At 41.1% G+C, this 22,087-nt stretch overlaps 1 protein-coding gene across 1 annotated transcript in view; it reads left to right on the top strand.

The window, feature by feature from the left end:
• glra1 (glycine receptor, alpha 1) overlaps window positions 1-22,087 on the top strand; it is a 79,015-nt gene that overhangs the window by 40,400 nt on the left and 16,528 nt on the right. The window contains exons 5-8 of the mRNA XM_026331175.2: window positions 3,101-3,168; window positions 10,215-10,438; window positions 14,242-14,324; window positions 15,762-15,899. Of these exons, the coding sequence (XP_026186960.1) occupies window positions 3,101-3,168; window positions 10,215-10,438; window positions 14,242-14,324; window positions 15,762-15,899 (513 nt within the window). The remainder of the gene's footprint in view (window positions 1-3,100; window positions 3,169-10,214; window positions 10,439-14,241; window positions 14,325-15,761; window positions 15,900-22,087) is intronic.

Below are 22,087 nucleotides of genomic sequence, written 5' to 3'. Positions count from 1 at the left end.
TGCTGGTCTGAATGAGAAAAAGAACAGTGAACAGGGCTAGAGCTCATCTAACAGTAAATAGTAAGTAAGAGTTGTAATAAAGTGTTTGCATAGACGACCTACAGTCGGTTCTTAGTGGAGGACTCTCTCCTTCATCCTGCTTTCCTCATGCAGTCCTGTCAGGAATCTATTTTAAGTCCTGTAGAGAACAATCCCCCCTGGCTGGCTTTAATGATTTTTTCTCTTAACCACGCATGATTCTACTCTATGGCTTAACCACAGTTGCGTGCTTGCTGCCTGTCTCCGTGTGTGTGTGTGTGGATGACTCTCAGATGATATTCCAGCAGTCCTCAGAGTGTGACAGGAAGAGTAATTGGCCATCAAAATAATCCAGACCCCTTCCTTCATTTGCAGAAAGGCCTCAGCAAGTGGAATTAGATACTGAGATTAGCCAGGGACATTGAACTGTGACAGTGTGTGTGTTTGTGTGTGTTATCCAGAGTTTGACCTAGGTCACATCAACAAGGATGAGAATGTGACTGACTCAGTCCCTTGGTTTATTAAAAATTACATTCTGTAATCCAACACAGTAGTAAAACCCCATTTTCTAACGCACAGGGTGTGATGATGATTGGATTAAATATAATGGGATTACAGTAATCAGATTACATCTGTGTAGCTGTGTAGGAAGTGGTCTCATTATTTCACAGCCAAAGAGCTGATTATGATTCTTTGTCTACAGATTTTTAATTTCTGGACATGAAATGTGCAGAGTTGCATTATGGGACTGGCCTGCTTGCACAGTAGTTATTATGGCAAAGCATTAGTCTGTAAAAGCATAATGCCTTTTTAATGATGAATGGAAAAGTACTGAAAATATCAGTAATAATGTATGATTGGGATTTATGAATGTTTACCCACAGAGAGGGTTCACTGAGTATTTGCGAACGTTGGACTAAGCCGGCATTTATTTACATAAACAGCTGAGCTCTTTAGTATTGGGAGAGGTGCTCAGATGTTCTGAGGAAAAAAAACAACACTCAGACACGCAGGCACTCAGGCAGTGTTTCTGAGGCAGTGGAACAGTCAACATACTGTTTTTATTTTGGGGTCATCTGCAAGGACTTTAAACCTGTGAAATCTTTTTTCATCAGATCTTTGAAAATGGTGTTTTCTGAAATGTTAAATGCTTTAAAGTATGGCATCTTCATCATAATAGCAAAGACCGTAAATGTAATTCATCACTGTTTTGCTAAATCGTTGCATTAAATACAAAACTGTGAGGGAACGAATGAAGCAGCAAGGTTTTGAAAAACCATGTCGAAATCCCCGTCCACCAAAAACTGAAGTCCTCAGAAAATGTGGTCACAAGCTGAAAGTAAACCTATTATGAGTTTGGTGCATTTTTACCAGAGGTGATTTTCTTATTTCTTATGGGTTTATGGCTGGATTTTGTTTTCAACACGGTCCCTGGAGTTTACTGTGTAGATGGACTCATTATCAAACCAGAAACCACCTGGTTCCCGAGGTTACTCCCAGTGAATCGGTTGTTAAAGCTCATGGCCACTACCTGAAGAGATGAGAGGCTGTTTGTCCTCCACACTCCTCAGTGCAGCTCCACTCCTGCCACCAGCTAATCGCGTTTGTGTTTGTACAACCTGGTGATACAGTGAATTGATGGAGCGGCCACTAACGGCCTGAATGCTATTTACTTTCACCTTCACTCTCTCATCTGACAACGACCTTCAATGCCCGAGGTGGGGGGACTATTTTATTTCATCACGAGTTCCTTTGAAATGACACTGTTTATTGATATCGCTTGGGTTTGACCGACATGGCTGTCTAAGCCTCAGAGAGGATGTGAAATTGATTTTCTAGTCTCTAGTTTTCTTAAGTTGTAATGAGATGTTTACACATTTTCCTTCTCAGCGACTTTGGAACAAACGTCCTGCTGTTGTCAAGTAGTCGGAGTCTGCCTGACGGTTTAAGTCCAGAGCGGAGGCGTGTTTACCCAACAGTTTCTTTGTTTACACTTCCTTAGTTCAGATACTAAATGTTGTTCAGGAATACACAGCAGGAAATACAACGTCTGAAGACACTGTGTTCATCAGAGGATAGAGTTTGCTCAGTTCTCATGGAAAGGAAACTGTTGACATATAAGCTCTGTAGCTGTTGTGATTTCACTCGTAATCTTTTCAGGATTTCTTGCCTGTTCTGATCTGGAAAATAATGCTTTGGCAACACACTACCAACCCTCCTTATTAGTCCTTTTACTGCAGAGCTGTGTCACCACAAATCGCCCACACAACCAGAAAAAAGGTAACAGATAGATAGCCAACATTCATACATGCAGCTGTACAGGTTGTTATAAAGGTGCATAAATAGTTTTTATAGTGAAAAGGGCTGCTTTTCCTCAGCCATGAGGAACATTTTAATGTCTTTGAGCTCATTGTTTTGGTTCTCAGCTGTGTTCAATGAAAAGCTCTGACACAGCTAAGGACTAGCCGATGAACATTTAGAGGCTAAAGACCCAGACATATTTCTAAGGAGCTACTGGAGGCAAAGAGATGATGTGTCACTGGATGTCTAATTAGTCACCTGTTTACTAGCATGTTAACCATAACTACTTCTTAAGGTGATAATAAACCAGTGCTGTGTTTACAACATGTTCCACTACTCGCAAGTAGCCCAACAGAATTAATGTAGCTTGAAATTGGCATATTTTGACCGACAGGACTAACAGGAAGTTAACTGCTCCACAGCAAACGGCCGACGCAGACACAATGTCTGATTAAAGTGAAATCACCATGTTCGTTTAGCCTCATTACCAGGCTTAGGTGTTACATTTTGTGAACATGAGGGATTGATTGAGGGAAGGATGGATTGTTCTTTAACTGTGAGTTGTTTGAGAAACACATTTTCCTACAGCGTTGACATTGACTCAACCTCTGCAGAAGGTTTTGTTAGTTTCTGTTGCCCTTTCTTACTCCAGCCCTGTTTATTGGCATTAATCTTAAATTGTCTCAACTTTTTGTTTTATTTGTGTAAATAGATTTTATCTGTTGTTGGTTGGTAAAAAGCTTTTAACTTCTCTGTCTCTCTCTCTTTTCTTGCTCTACAGGTCCACCTGTAAACGTAACCTGCAACATTTTTATTAACAGCTTTGGGTCCATCGCTGAAACAACAATGGTAAGCTCAATTATTTTTAAGTTCACTTTGAAACACAGCTCGACATGTAGATTTTAATATTATTTATTCATCAGATGTGTCGCATCTCGCTCCGTTTCAGCTCGGGTGATTTTGCCCTGAAAAATGTGATTAATAGAAATAATGGTGGTGCATCTGAAGTTATATTTCTTATATTTCCTTTAAAAAAAAAATTCTGCCTTGGGCCCTTTTATTTCCAACACTTCAACTGAAAGTCCTCATCACCTCCACAGCAATGGCGATGCTGCCATACCTGCTTGAGAGCGATTTCTGCACATGCATTACACAGAAAATCCATTAGTGTTAATATAATTGAACCATCAACCTTCACAGAGAAACAAGACCCAAAGCAGATATGGAAGCACTGAACCTGTTTGCGTGAGACAGCAGGCAGCGAGGCCCACTCACCTCTCCAGCCTCCATATAATACATGAATCTGACAAAGGCGTCAAGCTTGTCAGCCGAGGACACCAGGACAAACACAAACACAAGAATTAGAGGATTTCAGGATCAACATTTTATATAGCAGTAGATATATGTTTAAGGGTGTTGACAATTTAGGCTGAAAACTATTAGATTGCTATTAAATTGACTCAGACATTAACTGCAGTAGCTTTGGTCTTTCATTTTTCTCTTTTTCATTTGGATCCGACCAAAAACCTGCAAAATTCCCCTCATCCTTATGTTTATTTTGGGGTTTAGTTATTTACTGTGTAAATATGAGCTTCCTAACATGTTTCGTTAAGCTGGTAAACACTGTAAATGTAGTAGTGTCATCAGGTACCATTAGCTTTTACCTGCAGCGGCTGTTCTTCTAGGAAATATTATTAATTAATGAAATTAATCTGGTTTTATCAAAGCAGAAAATCCTTTTTAAAGCTTGAGAGGCACAAATCAAACAGGAAGCTGAGGGATGTAGTTCTCGATTTGAACTTGGACTACAGGATCCCTCAACACACACACACACACACACACCCTCACACACACACACACACACACACACACACAAAGTGCTGCTGGAGCCGGAGCACAGTGATAGATGGAGTCGATGGAATGGCGCAGTGCTTGTTGAGGTCCCGGCGGTACACAGCTTTATTCCAATTTCAGCGCTCTCACACACAGACGGACATGCAACCCTTCTCTTCCCCTTTTTAGCCTTTTCCACTTATTTTGTCCTTCCCTCACCATGCTCACTGTATAGATCTGTCCCTGTCTCTATGTAAAACACATGCACAGTTCCACATATATGGAACATGGCTGAATGGACCAAGGCGTCTGTATCGTTGCTTTTTACATTCATATTTAATGGGATATTATTTATAAATAAATGTAAGTACATCACCAATAATAGGATAAAAATATTGTGGTGTAAAGGCTTATTTATCCTACTTAAATCTCTACACATTTGTTATTATTATAATTATTCAGCTGAATACACACTTAATATAATTTCCTTATTGAATAATAAGTGTTTCAAAAGCAGGGTCAGGTTGAGAAAACTGCTAGTGCATTCACCCCTGAATATATTATTATAAATTATATATATAATTCCTTTATAATATCCTTTATAAAAATGTATTTGTTGCAGCACCTCATAGTTTTACTTATCGTTACGGATTTCCACAAAATAATCATTTCTCAGTTTCAGTCCTGTACTTTCTGTAACTGCTTGACATCAGGATTTAATTTGGTCACTCTAATAATAACCGAGATGCTTCAGTCATGCATCAGGTGTTGTTTGTCCCCTGGAGATTCCTGCCTTTGTTTCAGGGAAATACGGCATGTTACAGCGTCACCTGTCAAACTTCTCATTTATTAAAATCACATCAAGATCCAGGGAGAAATTTGCTGCTGTAAAATGATTTGATATCCTGCAGTGCTGCTGCTGCTGCTGCTGGTGATGTGGCTGATTTTGAGGCCACACAGTGAAAACAGCATCTTGCTCTCTGTCAGTGTGGTGTTGTCTGAGCAGAGCAGATGTGCTGCCATAATGTGTGAAGCCTCCGTAACCTCCTACCTCCTCTTCCTACCTGAGCAGCACCGAGGGAGCCGGCAGGATGCTATGACAGGCGTGGAATTAGAATATGGCTGCTGCTGTTTCTGTAGTTATTGCAGTTGTTGTAGAAGAAGAGGAGGAGGAGGAAGATTTCAGTTCTTCATGCACAGTTTACTGGCAGAGTTTAATACACGCTGAAATGAGTGCATTATTGTGTAAGTACAGCTTTTCCTCTGCTAATGGTTTTATGGCAACACGGTGGTGTCGGATTGTAATTTTAGAGCAGCAATTAGCAGTCCAGTGACCTCATGTCGTTAAATCATGAGTATCAACCTAATGTGAGTATGGATCCACTTTTTTCTGCCGACGCCCTGCAGCACGTTTCCTGTCCTCAGTGTCAACACATTTTAATAAATGTATTTCTAAAACTAGTCTTTCATTCACTCCAAATCTGAATCATTCCCTGAAATCACTCCTTTGTTCCCTCAAATTACTTTTCCATCATTTGAATCCAAGAAAGCAGTGCAGAGCATTTACCTCGCTCATGTCTTCATCCATCTGCGGCCACTGAGGACTCTGTCACTCCTGAAGCACAATGTACAATCTGACCAAATTTCCCCATGAAACACTTAAATGCTAAAACCATGACATATCAAAATAAAACAATACTGTATGTAATTGCCAAAACAGCAGAGTGTTTCCAGCTCAGAATGTCAAATAGGAAAGGACTGAAGGTGTAAAATAAAATAGTATTTTGATTACAGCACATAGATTGAAATAGAAAACTGTAATCCTAAAATCAAGAACATGTCAGCTGGAACACAAAAAGTGCAAAGACACACCCAAACAAATTAAACTATATATTTAAATATTATTTATTTATTATTCTGATTCTGAGTATTATTATTCTCAGTGATTGTATGGTAAATTGAATGGACTGGCAATAGATTGCTATGCTAAAAATACTAAATTTGCATTAATGTGGGTTTGGATTGAAAGTGTATATTTTGTAACATGGTCACTCTGGACATGGAGCAGAATAAGAAACCTATATCCAGGGGTAATAGTGAGTAGTAGTGAGATGCTAAAGATAGGAATAGTGAGAGCTAGGACTTGATAAAGACCATTGATGCAAGTTAGTTAGTGGATGAACAGATTTGTTAAAGGTTGGACTGTGATTTCTAGACTTGGAATAGTTTATTCCCTTTGTGATGACAGAATACATAATTATCTTTGTCTCCACTGAGCCCATTTCTGCTGGTTATTGCCCTTTTCAAACTGGTGTCTGCAGGCGGGCTACTGACTGATAATGCTGGTGCCAGCTCGTTCCTCTGCATCAACACACTCCTCATCTCTGCACCATTTCAGGTCATATATCATTTTCTCCAGAAGAAGAAAAGGTGCCTCACTCATGAAAGGTCAAGCTCATTAGTTTCGTGTGAGATGTTCGGCCTAATGCTCAGTGATAAACGGCGGTGGGATCTCACCGAGGCTGATTGCCATGTGCAGTGTATTTCACACATGCATGCAGAAGTGTGGCTGATTGCTCCTTTAAATGCCACCTGCTGGGGCCGCTGGCGTGGCAATACCACATCCTCGCATTTCGCCAACGCCACTCAGCTCAATGATGGCTCCAGCCTTTCCGAAGTGGCTGAGCTCCATGTTCTGGGAATAATTGACAATTAGGGGATGGAGGGGCGAGCCAAATGCCACCCCACGCTGAATAAAAAGACTCCATCTGACTGACTGTGAAACAGGGAATAGTGAAAGTGTTATACAATAAATCTCTGAGGGAAGCACGGTTAATATCTTCTACCTGCACATACTGAGCCTGGAGAGAGAGAGTGAGCAAGGAAGCAAAAATTAGAAATTTAAAAATCTTTAACTCAATTTAAGCAACAAGTCAGCTGAAGCTTGTGAAAATACCAATGCAAAACAGAATGAGGCATAGAGACAGACAGCACACACACACATTCATATGTGTTTGGACCTTCGGTGGCATGATGATCACTTGGCTGCTAACCCTAACCTTTAAGCATTATTATTTCCAACTTCAGTCCCCGGGAAGAGGTGAGGAGGACTGGACTAAATGTCCTCATGATCCAAAATGTCAGTTCTGTTCTCATCAGGAAAATGATGCCTTGTTCATTTTCCAGTTTTCAGAGTAATTGGTTTTGGAGGCCGTCCTACCAAGAAAAATGCCACAGTCATCTGAGCAAATGCTCCAAAATGACATATGTTTAGCTTCAAGCAGCGCAGCCTTTTAGTCGCTGCAGGAAAGATGAGCTGATGTTACAGAGGAGGACGGTCTGCAGAGACAGCAGAGGGAGACCACTGATCATTTCCTGCCAACACTTTCTCACATTTCTATACTTTTATCGTCAGCCAGTTCTTTTCAGAAATGTCACAATTATCATTCACTACAATGATATTCATGCAAAACATGTAATGTACCACTTCAAGCTTAAAAATGTCTTTTTATAGATTTTATGTTGCAGTATGTTTTAGAAGACACAGTCAGAGCCATGGGAGATGTACTGACCCTCTTCCTTCAGTGAAACAGTGGAGGCTGAAGGTCTTAAAGCCTCCTGGTGGAGGTTCATTTCTGCACTGCAGTCAGGATTTAACCTCCATCGACTCAAACTCCAGCCAGATGAGACCTTTAAAAGTCTCAAGTATTTGACTACTGTCTTACCACTCGCTGTATGTTACATCACTCGTGTTACAAATGTCTCACAGCAAAGTTTAATCTTCAGCTAAATATTTTTCTAGTGCCTCCATTTTACAAGCTGAGATACTGTAGTTGTTAAACTGTCATACTCACAGATTTGATTCTGCAGAGGGGTGTTTGTCCCTGATGCATGCATTCATCTCATCAGGTTAAATGTTAAACCCCGACGTCCTTCTAACTACTCCTATGCCTTGTGCTAGTGCTAGGTTGCCTAGAATACATATCCAGTTGAATTGGATTTGCACTTGTCATGAAAATGATTCTTATTTTTATTGTATTTCTTCCCTAAAAACTAAATTTAAGACAAATGTTAAGCGAAAGTCGAGAAATAAGGACAAGTAATTACCCAACACCAGCAAACCACGTAGGAAATGGATTCTCTCCTCATATTAAGGCCTCACTTCATTAATGTGCAGACATTAAAAAGCTGATTATTCGTGGCTACGACTGACTGTGCACAATATCGCTCGGTCTTGTTTTCAGGCGTTTAGCAACGAGAATGAACAGCGCTTTCCTTCCCATGCATCAGAAACACCTCCTTTGTGTTTATCTTAAATCCAATCCTCCCTCCGTTTCTTATGGCTGACTAGTCTAATCAATCTGCATACGTTCCCTCGTTTGGACAGAAACAAAGGCTTTCTCCTGTTCTCGTCTGAAAAGTGCCTGCAGATTCCGACACAAGCTTTCGATATTATCTTTTCTCCGAAAGCTCCGTGAGTTTGAAATGTATACAGTCGCCCACGGGCCTCAGCTTTGAAAGAAGCTCTACAGACACTCGATCTTTGGTTCAACTATCCCTCTGTCTGTCTTCTGTCTTGTATCTCTCCATCTCCTGTGTAATACTAAAGAGAGAGCAGCAGCCCAGTGACCTTCAGCTGCCTTCTAGTTTTGTACCAGGACACCTCTGCACATACATCTGCCTGTCTATATATCCATCTGCCCTCTTTCTGTTTTTGTGGGGGGGTTTTTCTTCATTTAGCCAAAATAGCCTTTTTTCTGTAGTGCTTTTTCACTCAAACAACACTGAGCGTAGTAAAGAAAAGCCCATAGCTGGCTCATACCTGTAATCTTCCAGGCTGAGTGGGATCTGAGGCAGCACACACACAGGAGAAAGATCTCAGATATAACTTCAAGGGCCTGAACGTGCCGTGATCAGTTTACTCTTAACATTCGTATATACAGGAAGAAACGACATACAGATGAAGACCCAAAACAAGTTGCTCATCCAACCATGAAAGGCTGTCCATCACTCCATCTCTACATCTGCCAGTATCTGTCAGTCCTTCCCTCTCTGTGCAGTTACATCTCCAGTCAGCAGTGCATTGATCCTTGTTGAACCTTTTTCATCCCTCTTTTCTTTTCTCTTTCTGCAGATACATTTCCCATCCTTCTGTTCTGCTCAGTGTTTCAGGGATTTATGTTTTACAGTATGTTGTTTGCTGTTTTGTAGTTAATTTAATCTGAAGCAGTTTCTGTCCAAGAGACTCTGGACCTCCAGCGAGTGCAGCTGCAGTGGGAGATGGTAACAATAGTCATAGAACAACTGTTATGCTTTTATATGCTTTGCATTCTGATCCGTTTTCTGCTACAGTGGGTGTGGAAATCAATCTTTTCTTGTCTTCTGATTAAAATTGTGTTGTTTGATCGATGTTGAATGTTTAAAGAAGTACAGTCAGATTTTACTCATTTGATTGTCAAGCCTGAAATACAAAATGGGACCCTGAATTCCTAATTTTTCTAAAAGGCACTTTTAGGCATCAGGCTTCAAAACCCCAAACTTAAAATGGAAGTTCCGTCACAGATAAGCTGTGCCATAGGTCGTGCCCTGTTCTCTCAACATTCAACTTGGACTTTTGTCAGGTGGGAAAGTGTAGTGTTTTCGTACATTGTGAAGCTTGGAAATAAATCATTCACATCCCACCATGGAGGTGCTGTTTCTCTGAAAGGCAACACACATCAGCCACCTTTGCAGAGCATAATGTCATTTGATACATATCAATTGAGGCTGGTGTTTTGTTGTTAACCTTTTGAAATGAAGTACGTTACAGCTTAAATAAAATGAGTAAAGGCAGCATCCTGCTCTAAACCTCATTATGTGCAAAGATGTTTCATCACAATTAGTATGAAGTTATATTGGCGGTAAAGTGAGTTATTGAATAAAACATTAAAAATCATAAGATGAATTTAAATCTTTTTCTTATGAAAATCAGTTTTTCTGTGAACATGTGCTTTATTCCACGGAGCATCGATTGCCCTCCCTCTGACGTTTCCACACCGTCTGTTATCTCTGTCTTTTCTCAGGACTACAGAGTCAACATCTTCCTGAGACAGCAGTGGAACGACCCTCGGCTCGCCTACAGCGAGTACCCCGACGACTCGCTGGACCTCGACCCCTCCATGTTGGACTCCATCTGGAAGCCTGACTTGTTCTTTGCCAACGAGAAGGGGGCGAATTTCCACGAGGTCACCACCGACAACAAGTTGCTACGTATCTCTAAAAACGGCAACGTGCTGTACAGCATACGGTGAGTGCAGGAAACGTGAGCTTTTATATTCCAGCTCTGAGAAATCCCAGTTACTAAACTGATGAAGGTGAACGGGTGAAAATTCACTTCGTGTTCAGCCCGAACACATATGGAGAAAGAGGCTGATGATGCTGCATCTGTAAAATCTATAAAAGGTTTTGATATACACGGTCTTCAGAAAATATTTCAATAATTTACACATTTGAATCTGTGCAGAAAAGTGTTCAGACAAATTGTGGTCAGGTGTGGTATTAGTATAATTATCCATGGACGTGATCGGAATGCGGTTTGAGCTGATGGCTTTGGTAGAAGGCTTCTACAAAGCACTGAATTAAGAGACGGGATACTTTTGTTTTGATTTCTGTCAGTTTATTTTATTTTTTATAAATCTGACATGTTTTTACTTTCTCATTGTCTGTGACTAAGCTTCCAAGAAGTGAAGGGATCAGAATACATTGCCAGGTCACTGTATTCTGTAATGTTAAGACTAATTTAATGAATGTACAACAACAGAATTACACAGCAAAACACATCTGTACAACCTTAAAAGAGTAATGGAAGAAGTTTAGACCTTCCAGAAGATGAAGGAGAGGGCTCATAGGTTTGGAGGTTATATTGAAACAATCAGTTATAAAGCTATGATGGGTGATAGAGAGTGACTTTGCTGCTCTGACTTCCTGTTTATTGCATTCCAGAGACCTTCATGCTCTGCTTCAGAGTTCTCTTATTTCCTCCTTGACTCATCTTCATCCTTTTTTTCTTTGTATCTCCAAGACATCCCATCCAAGGCTCTCAGAATTATAGCCGCCTTCGGCCGACAAACCTTTTTAGCCTGCCGGTGCCGCCTCTTCCTCGCTTTTATTGCCTCTGTTCAGGGGCGAATGAGAAACCGCTGCAGCAGCCGTGGTAATCTACTCAGCCTGTTAGTATTCCAGCAGCAAGTCTGATCTGTTATCAACCTCAGCTTTCACCTTCATGTCCAGCAGGAGGAGGAGTGAGATTGGTCCTTTATAAATAACGTTAGAAAAGGGATGAAGCCCGCTCTCTCCCTCTGCCGCTTTCATTTTTTAACTTGACAACATCAGAATGAACCCTGCGTCGATCAGCTTGATCTCTGAGGTGCCAAGGCGGCTCAGGATATTAAACTGTCCTGGGGTGAGGGGGCGAAAGTGGGTCTTGTAAATGTTGTTTACTCTGTTTTTTGATGTTTATCGCTCAACAGCAGAGAAGCACGAAGGGAAGTCATGACCGACGGCCCCGTCTCCTTTATGATAAAAGTGAACTTTGTGGGATTGAACAAGTAGATTCACATGTAGTCCAATCTCCTGCTGCACATTACACAGACGTACAGGGTTTACTCTGAGGAGATATGTGGTCCCTTTTGGATTGCTGTAGTCTGTCATGAAATCAGGAGGATAAAGACGGTGCTTATGTGCTTTAAAACTTTTTACTGATTATCAAAATTTGTGTTAAGCGTCAAATCTGAACACATGGACACAGTTTTTCAAAATGTAAACAAAAAGAGGCTAAATGTTTGTGTCTCACAGTATAACTCAATGACTCCACTGCAACTTTAGAAGCTCACATCTTTTCATTCAGAAAAATGCGGCACCATCGGTCGAGGTGCTCAGTCTGCACATTTATGTGAGATTTGTCACAAGCAGAAATGTTTAAGATTCCTCGTCATCTGAAATACCAACATGAAGCGAGGCACTAACTTTGTCAGCATGTGGCATTTAGGTGTCACTACGCAGCAGACGGAAACCACAGCGCCGAATCTCCTTTCTGAGAAAGTGGGACATCTGTGGAGACTGCATCATTTGTGTAATACATATTCAGCATCCTGTCAGGGACTTGTAACAATGTGCAGACGCAGCAAAGTTTATTTGGTACATGAGGCCAACTGGACGTGAGTGTCGTAACGGTGGGTGTTCTGTTACAGCACAACAGAAGGACTGAGCGTGTGCAGTAAAATCAGCTCTCACACATCGTGACAACCTGCTGACAGCAGCAGTCAAACAGGAGCTGGTGATTTGTTTCCCAGCTTCTTAGTAAAAGTTATCACACTGGTGATTTGGACATTTGTCCAACAGTGGTGACCACTGGTGGTTTTTGCCAACTTGTTAGGGTTAAAGTGAAGCATTTTAAAATGGTGATCTAATCACAAACACCTGATTATTCTCTTCATTCTCACCTCATGGTCCATTTAATAGCTGATTGCACCACATGGTCTTCAGCAGCAGTTTGAGTTTGTAGCTGTTTAAGTTTTAATAAAAAAGAATGATATTGAAAACAATGATTGGTTTTAGCTCTAATTGGTTCAGTGTTTTTATTAAAGCTGATTACAGTCTCCCTACTGTAGAACAGACAGCTCCAAAAAGGCGACTCATTCTATAAAATAAAAATATAGAAATCTACTGGTGGAGTGGAGCAGTAATAATGTCTGAGATGTGTTTTATTTTTCAAATGGTGTCTTTAAAGTCTTTAATTTCAGTTATATATCATAACACTTATAAAAAATGTTTTTTCCATTAATGTTTGGGGAAAAGTTGAAGCAAATTTCCTCCATGTGACAGCAGTAATTAATTTTTGTGCCCAAGACTGAGAAATGTAATGTGTCACCATGATGTGGGAGAAGCTGCCCCGAACACTTTAATTTTCAGAGTTTCAGGGATCAGCCTTGCATGAAACAAGATTCATTCCCATACTACTGCACGGCTGCTCAGCTACAGGTTTTCATCCTGTTAGTCCTCCAGCAGAGAAGACGACGTGCTGAGCTTTGCAGAGAAACTGTGACCTCTAATGTCATGTTTCTGAAGATATTTTCTCTTTTGTAATAATGGTGAATTAAAGCAAATCCATCACAGAGGGATCACATTTAAACTACAGTCAGTGTTAAGATGGTATATCCAGCCAACAAGTCAATAGGGGCCAGTTAGGATTAGGGGGATTTTCTTCCTGGCTGGGCCACAGGCACTGAGGGCTTCTGGCTAAACACAAGCAACACTGCTGCCTGTAGATCTGTACACCTTTAATTAGATGGAGGTGGGATCAGAAGGAAGTTAGAGCTGAATACCTGTGTGATGTTTCCTGCAAAAACAAGCCTATTTGTGTTTTGTAGATTATTACGACCAGCACTAAAATGTTCTAGTTATGTGATTATAGAATTATAATTCTGACAAGGAAGGATTTTCTTCCGAGGAGTCCGATATTCAGTTCCACTGTGAACGTTGTTTTTGTTTTCGTTTTTGCATCAAATCTTCACAGTTAAAAGCTTTAAGCAGTGAATCTTTGATCGTGTTTTCTGATAAAAGATTCATACGACCAACCAAACATCAAATTAAAATTTTATTGGTTCACTAACTGATTAATTGACTAAACCAGTCAAATCTATTTAACTCTTTTAATTTGTCACCATCAAAACAATTGAGGTAATTATCTAGAGTCTATAATTTAATCACATTTTATCATTTAATTAGTTCTCTTTTAAATACGGACATAAGTAAGATGTCAGTAAGATAGCACTGAATTTTCTCCTTTATTTTTCTGCTGCTTCTTGTGTGACCATAACATGAAATACAAATGATAGTAATGAATGTAAGCTATTGTTGCACTTATCGCTCAGTCAGTCTGGGTAACAGCAGTGGCAAAACAGATTTAAAAAGTGCCCCAAACAAGAGAAAACGTATTCATCTTTATCAAGTTCAGACACGTCCTGATCTGTGGGTGTCTTGTTGAGTTACACTGATAAAGCTCTGGATAATCCTCTTAGTCTAAGTGATGCTGCATGTGTGTGTTTGCAGAATAACACTGGTCCTGGCCTGCCCCATGGATCTGAAGAACTTCCCTATGGACGTCCAGACCTGCATCATGCAGCTGGAGAGCTGTGAGTAGTTACACACATTTGTACAGCTGTCGTTGTGAGGACACTCATTAACATACCACACTGCCCAGCCCCTTACTCTGGACTGAAAATGAAATGTGATGCCACCTGGCCAAGGTCAGAAGAAGCCAGTAGTGGTTTCCAACAGCAGCCATGGAGGAGTCTCTGCAGCTCAAAGTGGGAACCAGTGGCTGCCAGAGCCAAGAGGCGGCGTTCTTTAGCACAGAGAGAGTGGGACAGAGAAAGACCAACAACCAGGGTTAACATGGCTTTGGCTTTTTCACATGGAGAGAGTTCAAAGCAGCCAAAGGACTCACACTGGATCCACATGGGGCCTTCTTCCTTCTGGACCTGTTGATTTTGGTAGCATTAGCCACCTAGCATGGTCCTGATTGAACCTTTGGATTGAATGAATCTGATGTGAGTTTGGGAGGAACTGGAGCTTTGGGTCACGTTAGCAGGAACCAGAGCGTCTACTGGACTGACACATTTACTCCTTAGCCAGCTAACACTAGCTTTGGACTGGACTCTTTGTCCCAACCTGGCACAGAGTGAGATGTATTTAGAGACACAGTGGTATGTGGAGAGCATCAGTCACTGAGCAGCTGGCAGGGTGAGAGAAACGATACAGATGTGACAGGAATCACAGAAACAGCAGCTGAAGCTCAGAGACTTTAAACTTCTACAAAGGGTCAGTGATTATTAAAAAAGAAAGAACAACACAATAACACTAATGTAATACCACACTGACATTTGGTGTCAGGTCTGATTTTAAGGCTTTAAAAGGAAGTGACACACACTGAAAAGCCCCATAATGTCACAGTTACAACCTGTAGAATTAATACTGACACAGCTGAAAATGTGATTTTCTCTTTAATAAACATTCTTGAAGGATCTGTTCAGCCTAACAATGATATTCTGTCATCGCTCATCACCTCTGTGTCATTTATAGTAATATGGAAACGTCTTCAGCCCCAACCACAGCAGCTATGCAAAGCAAATAAGCAGCAGGTCGTCAATGACGGAACAGAGATTCCTGTTATTGGTGCAAATAAAATACAGATGATGAACTTTTTACATATGAACTCAACATAAGAGACTTTTCATGTCCTCTGTTCCTTCCTTCTTTGGTTCTTTCCTCTCTCCATCCTTTATTTAATTTTACCTTTTCTTTCTTTCTTTTACTAACAAAGTACTTCAGATATTTCAGTACATTTTATTTCTCATACACTGCACTTCCTTTTTTACCGCTTTGCAAATTCCTGTTAGCGAACATCAACATGTGACAGATTTTGTGTCATTTGTGGTGAACTGGGCCTTTAATCCCATTGGGGGGGGGGCTCTCACTGGTTGAGACCAGAGAAAGAAAGAAGGGAGAATAAAACAAATGACCCGCACGCTGATGAAAACTGTCTAACCTCCTGCTCCCTGCTCCTGCAGTCGGCTACACCATGAACGACCTCATATTCGAGTGGGACGAGAAGGGAGCCGTGCAGGTGGCCGATGGCCTGACGCTACCTCAGTTCATACTCAAGGAGGAGAAGGACCTGCGCTACTGCACCAAGCACTACAACACAGGTGAGTTCAGGCAAACCGTGAATGCAGTGTCAGTTTGTGGGTGAGGATGTTGTGCTTTCACCTTGTCAAGTAGTAAAAGTCTTATCTTCATAAAGCAAATGTACAAAAGCTGCAGTGAATTCCTTTCATTTCATTTCAATTCGTTTGTTATGCAAAATAAATTGAGTTGAATCAGGAGTAATTTTTCAGAATTCTAAAGAAATACACTCTTAGTTTGTTTTTATTGACCTGCAAAAGCTTGTTGTTATTGATCCAGCTGTCCATTGTTCAAAGTTGAATGTAACCAGGACTCTTAGGTAGAATATGACACAGGTCATGGTGTGTTTTGATCCAGCAACCCAGCAGTAAAATAATAATTATTATACTCACACTGGGCCGAAACAGCTTCATATTCGCTGCTGCTGCTGAGTAAAGATCAACTCGTCTGCGTCTGTGCTTTACTGCCCCACATTTTTAACCTGAGGATTTTAGTGAACCTGTCCAGGGTGGACCCCTGCCTTTCACCCAAAGAGCGTTGGGATAGGCTCCAGCTGATCCCTGGGACCCTGGTTAGGACTAAGGGGGTACAGATGATGGATGGATGGGTTTTAGTGATTGTGCTGAATACAATGTTCAAACTAATCTTACTCAAGATTAGATGTCTCTTATTGAGACCAATGTACAACAACTTAGAACTATTGTTTAAGAAAATGAGACTTTTAAAAGCTCAATAAGAGACAGCGATTACTATGTGGACACGACATATTTCAGAAGATAAAGACACTTCAGTCAGATTATTAACTGAATGCTGCCGTGCAGGCTCTGACCTTGTTCTGTTCCACAACACCACCGAGCTCAGCGCAGCAGTGAATGGGGAAAATAAGCTCCTCTTAGGGGAGCGTAGACTCTGAGCCGACAGATGAATGTCGGGGTTCAGGTGTAGCTGTTGAACAGCAGCATAAGTTCAGTCCTCAGTCCTTTCTCTTTTTCTGTCAACATGTTGTTCGGTCTGTTTTGCTGCATGCGTTGAATTGTTAGAGGAGTGAGAGAAGTCAAGAGAGAAATGAATCTAGACTCAGGACTCAAGGCAATAAAACGAAAACGGGTGTATCTTCACTTAATAAAGGGAGAATATTATCTAAGTTCACATATTCATTCAAATTATGAGAATGAGATGCTAAAAAGTAGTTGGTGACATCCTGTGGTGTGAGTAAAAGACAGAATTTAATTTCTATTTGAATATATGAAAGCTGGAAATAACAGAGGAAATACATTTTCCCCAAATGTACAAAACACAGGGAGCTGCAAAGTTGTTTTTAGATTTAGAAAGAACTTCTGATTCATTAACCTTTTTCTGATTTAAAGTTCACAAATATGAACCTGCTATTAAAAAATGTAAGGATTTGGTGTCAAATCTGAACATAAAGCATAGAAAACAATGTGGTGAAGAATAAGGGGTTAGAGATTAGGAGACAGCAGAAGAGAAGGAGAAGGTTGTGAGGCAACAAAGGAAGCACTGCATCGTATGAAAAAGACACCGAAGAACAGCAGAAACAAGCAAGAACAGCAAAAATCAGAAGAAGAGACAAGCCAGGAGAATGTAGCTGAGGACGAGGGAGGACGGGGGCGGCGTCACACTCTGCTTCTCCCTCCAGGTCCTCCAAGTGTGGCTGAAAACCATCTGTCCGGTCCACCTCGCCAGTCCACGATTTTTACACTCCAGAGAAATCACCAAATATATAAATATGTAGAAGTAGCCGGCTGCCTAAACTACAGAAAATACACAAATGGAGCTGTAGATGTTCTGAGGGGACATTTTAATCTTTGCTCTATTGGAGAGAGACATTTTATGTCAAATGGGGCCTGACGCTGAGGGGACAGAGCAAATGAAGGTGTCACATTTTAGGCTGATGCTCATATTTATTTACTATCAACTTCATGGCTTTACTGCAGCTGAACATAAAGAGACAGTATCAGTGTATTTGCACCACATGTTGGGGACGTTTACACATTAACACTGTGGCGCTTGTAGTTTTGAAATAATATTTTTTGTTAAATCTTTTTGCTGAATCTGATGTTTTTTCATAACAGTATATTACATGATTGCATTATTTTTGTGGAGGCCATTAAACATTTAGAGAAACGTCTCTACAAACATATGTGTGTGTGGGGGGGGGGTCAGTCAGTTCAGATTCAGAGCCATCTCTCACACAGAGGTTGAAACCTGCTGTCGCCACTGAGAAGATGAATGATCCACCTCCAAACTAAAAGCCTTGACACAACCCCCTTCAACACACACACACACACAGTACAAACACACACATAAATCCATTTCCTCGTGCACATACATGCACACACACACAGACAGGTCAGAAACACTGTGCACTCATGATCGTTTTAGAGTTTGTGGTGCTGTTAAACCGTGTTACACTAACAGGTGTTTCTGTTATTGTGTCCACCCTGTTTATGTCAACAAGGCTAGCCAAAATAACAGAAACACCACAAGCTGAACATTTTTGCCTGGATGAAGGACGATTCACTGCAGGACTGTTGGACTAGACTGAGCTTGGTGTACCTAATAAACTGGCAGCTGCTTCACATCGAACAGTGAATTAAACAATAGAGTGAATATATCAGAGTTTTGCTGCTGGATCATGTCCCATAAAACTAAACCGGGTTTAAACCTCTGCTCTTCTTGTCTTTTCTTTCTTTTTGTCAGTAAAGGGCATCAATTCTTCAAGGACAATTTCCCTTTTCCCTTCTTTCCTTCCTATATTTCTCTTTCTGCCCGTGTCGTCCGTGGTTTATTGCTCTCAGTCATGCTGCTCCTCTGACTGTGTGTGTGTGTGTGTGTGTTTATACATGTGTTAGTGTGCGTGGCTGAGCGTGCACATGCCTCACTGCTTCCCAGTCAAGCATTAAGAGGAATTAAGGTGTCGTTTCTCCTCAGATTTATTAGCTGCAGCCTTTTGTGATTTCAAGTCTCTCTCTCTCTCTCTCTCTCTCTCTCTCTGTCTGTCTCTGTCTCTCTGTCACTGTCACTGATTGTTGTCTTTTTTTATTTCTTCCCATCTCCATACAGCCGAACACACACACACAGAGCCCTGTTTGAAATACTAATTACGGTTTCTGCTGCATTGCAGGGCACTTTAGTTTTCTGGCAGGTGATATGTTTAAAGTGTCTTTGGCTATAAAGTGTGTTTACATCCGAATACATGCAGACCATAATGCCCCTCGTCCAAACCTTAACCACCAGCAACAAGCTTAAACCCAACCTTTAATCTAAACTTTACCTGGCTCGTCAGTGTAATTCTCCAGTTTTCAGGACAAGAGACAGATGTGATCACGTTGGCATGAAAACAAATCCTGTCAAATCCTGGAGCATCTTTAGACGTCAAGCTGCAAATTATCAATGTGAGATGATTTTCCTCTGGTGTTAAAGTTGACACAGTTGACTAATCAAAACCAACAGCAAACCTGAGACCTGTTCGAGAGCCCTGGACATCTTGTAATGTCCCCTTTCTAAAACTGCTAATAATCATTTGCAGTAGTCCCTCACACAGATACAGGAGCACAAAGACGGCACACATAAATAAATGTTTGGGTTTTAAGGAGATACACACACACACACACACACACACACACACACGACTGGAAAACCTTATTTGTAGGTACGTGCATTTTCCAGAAGCACACACGAGTGTGTGCAGTGTTAGATACAGCACACACACAGACTGCACAGTGAGATAGCAGCCTGGCTGAATAATTTCAATCTTCTTATCAGATGGAAAATATGGACAGCACTTAAAAGCTCTGAAGTGTATCACAGCTATAAATCAAGTCCAACCTCATCGACTCTCCTCCCCTTCTTCCTTCTCCTGCTGCTGTCATTTTCTCCTTTCCTCCCGTCCTCTCAAATCCTCATGCCTCTTCCCTAACGCCACATTTCCACCACTCTCTGCCTCTTCTCCTCATTTCTTCTGTTTTTCTGTTCTTTACCCATCTCTTCTGTCGCCTTCAGTCCTCCAGGGTTATCTCTTCAGCACAGTCCTTTTTGTTTAACTTGCTCTCTGGCTCTGGTGTTTTCCATTTTAAAAGTAAGAGGGATGTTTACTGTAAATGTGCCCGCTGCAGCTACGTGTTCATTTATTGTTTCATTTAGTCAAATGTATGTTTTGTACGACATGAGTGCAATAACCTTTCATTTTCATCCAGACCTCTTCAATGCAAAACATCAGGCATTTTTGAGTCACTGACTGTTTAAAAGAGAAAAATACATTAGTTGCCATTAGCAGTGATGTTTAAAAAGACAATGAAGAGTGCCACCTACAGAGCCATGAGCTTTACTGACAATAATGACAGTAGAGTAGAGTAGGGCTCCAAAAATACATTACAGAAACTGAGCCGCAGTAGATTTGTACCACATTGGGTGTTGTAACACGTTAAAACAGGAGATGGATTAAGAGGAGTGATTTCTGACTCTATCCCTCCTAATCTCTCCACATCCCTTTCACAATAACACGCTTTGAGGGTAAACATCCACAGTTACTTTCCCTTCACGGCCAAGGACTAACAGTGCTCCTGGCACACTGCAACAAGCAGATGCAGATCACCAGGCTGTCAACTGCAGCAACACAGCACGTGCAGCGTAAAAATGCAACCCAGTCAAGTTATAAGGGCCAAGAAGAGCGAAGGTGGCGCTGGCAGAGATACAGCGATGAAGCTCGTGTTAACGTTACTTTATTTACCATGTTACTGTATTTGTTTTGAAAGAGAACACCTCTAAAAAGATTGGCTAATTTATCCACAAACACACAACAAGGCAAATTGGAAGGACTGTGATAGGGATAGTTTTGGAAAGATCTGGCACGGACATCCCATCGTTGATGTGTTGCAATATCAGACGTGCTGAACTCTGGACATCCCCAAACCTCTCGAGTGACCTGTGCTGACAGTAGCACAGCAGAGATGAGCTAATTGCTTCAGGTCACTAGCTGGTTAGTAGTTTAGCCGTGTAACTTTTCAGAACCAACCATGGTGAGAGTTTGAGCTTCACACTTAAACCATTTCTGTTTCATTCTTTCCACAACAGTACAAATGGTTGCAACTGTAAATGCACTATTATATTCCTATATGAGATGAACTGAAGGAAGCTGAAGATTAAGGTTCTCTAAATATGGAGAAGATGGAGACACGATGTTAACATCGACTGATTTTACCTGTGATAATGATCAGGTCCCTGTGTGCTGTCACTGCATGTTATCTCCCTGGGTGTCAGGTTTTATGGAAATAAATATCTCACACCTTCACAATGATATCAGACACACTTGATGTTTCATGCACAGTTTGAATCTACAAGTAGATTTGAAAGTCCTTATTTCTTCAGTACCTCTGTTTCTAAAGACTGCACTGCAGACGAGGTCTGGCCTCCAGCCGCTCAGCAACAGACCCTGATATTGCAACAAGTAACCGGGAGCCCAAATCCAAAACCACCTCCTGTGTTAGTTTTCAGATATTCAACATGTTATCTGATGTTCAGCATTTGTGCCTCTGTGATTTTTCTATCATTTACATTTTGAATCGGTGTGGGCGCATAAGGAGAGCTGACGCTTGGTCTCACTTGTCATTTTCACCTTCACTCCTCCAGCTCATCCTCCATTTCACTGCCAGTCCCCTTCCTCCTCTTCTTTCTGGATCTTTCTTGTAATTTACTCTCCTGTCGTCTGCACCTGTTTTTCCAGGGGACCTGATGTGTCAGTGTTTAGGTAATGTGCCCTTTCAGATGACGATAATAGGGCGTTCAGAAACACTCTTCACTGCTAATGGAACGGCACTGCCTCGGGGAAAATGATGAAAGAACATTTTGCTTTATAGTTTAAACATCGAGCAGCGTTTTGATTTCTTTTTCCTGGAATCAGCCTAGTGTGCTTGATAAACCGCAAATTCAGTGGTTTCCAAATGCGTTGGAAAACAGAACGCCGACTGAGACACAGTCATTTTCTCCCTGAATATGAAAGTGAACGTCTTTAAAGCTGAAGTATCGTGAGCCATCTCATTACAAAGTAATAACCTGTTCCTTTTTAAATTCTTAATATCACAGTTAAACTGAGCCAAACAAATTGGAGTGAACTTTCATTCTCTGAGACTCAGGTCACACCACCTTCTCTGGTGTAACGTCTGCCTGGGGTTAATTAGTCAGTCTCTTCAAA

Source organism: Mastacembelus armatus, chromosome 10 (genome assembly GCF_900324485.2).
Source record: "Mastacembelus armatus chromosome 10, fMasArm1.2, whole genome shotgun sequence".
NCBI classification, from domain to species: Eukaryota; Metazoa; Chordata; class Actinopteri; order Synbranchiformes; family Mastacembelidae; genus Mastacembelus; species Mastacembelus armatus.
The sequence above is the reverse complement of the archived record's forward strand: the minus strand, read 5'-3'. Positions and strand labels throughout refer to the sequence as shown.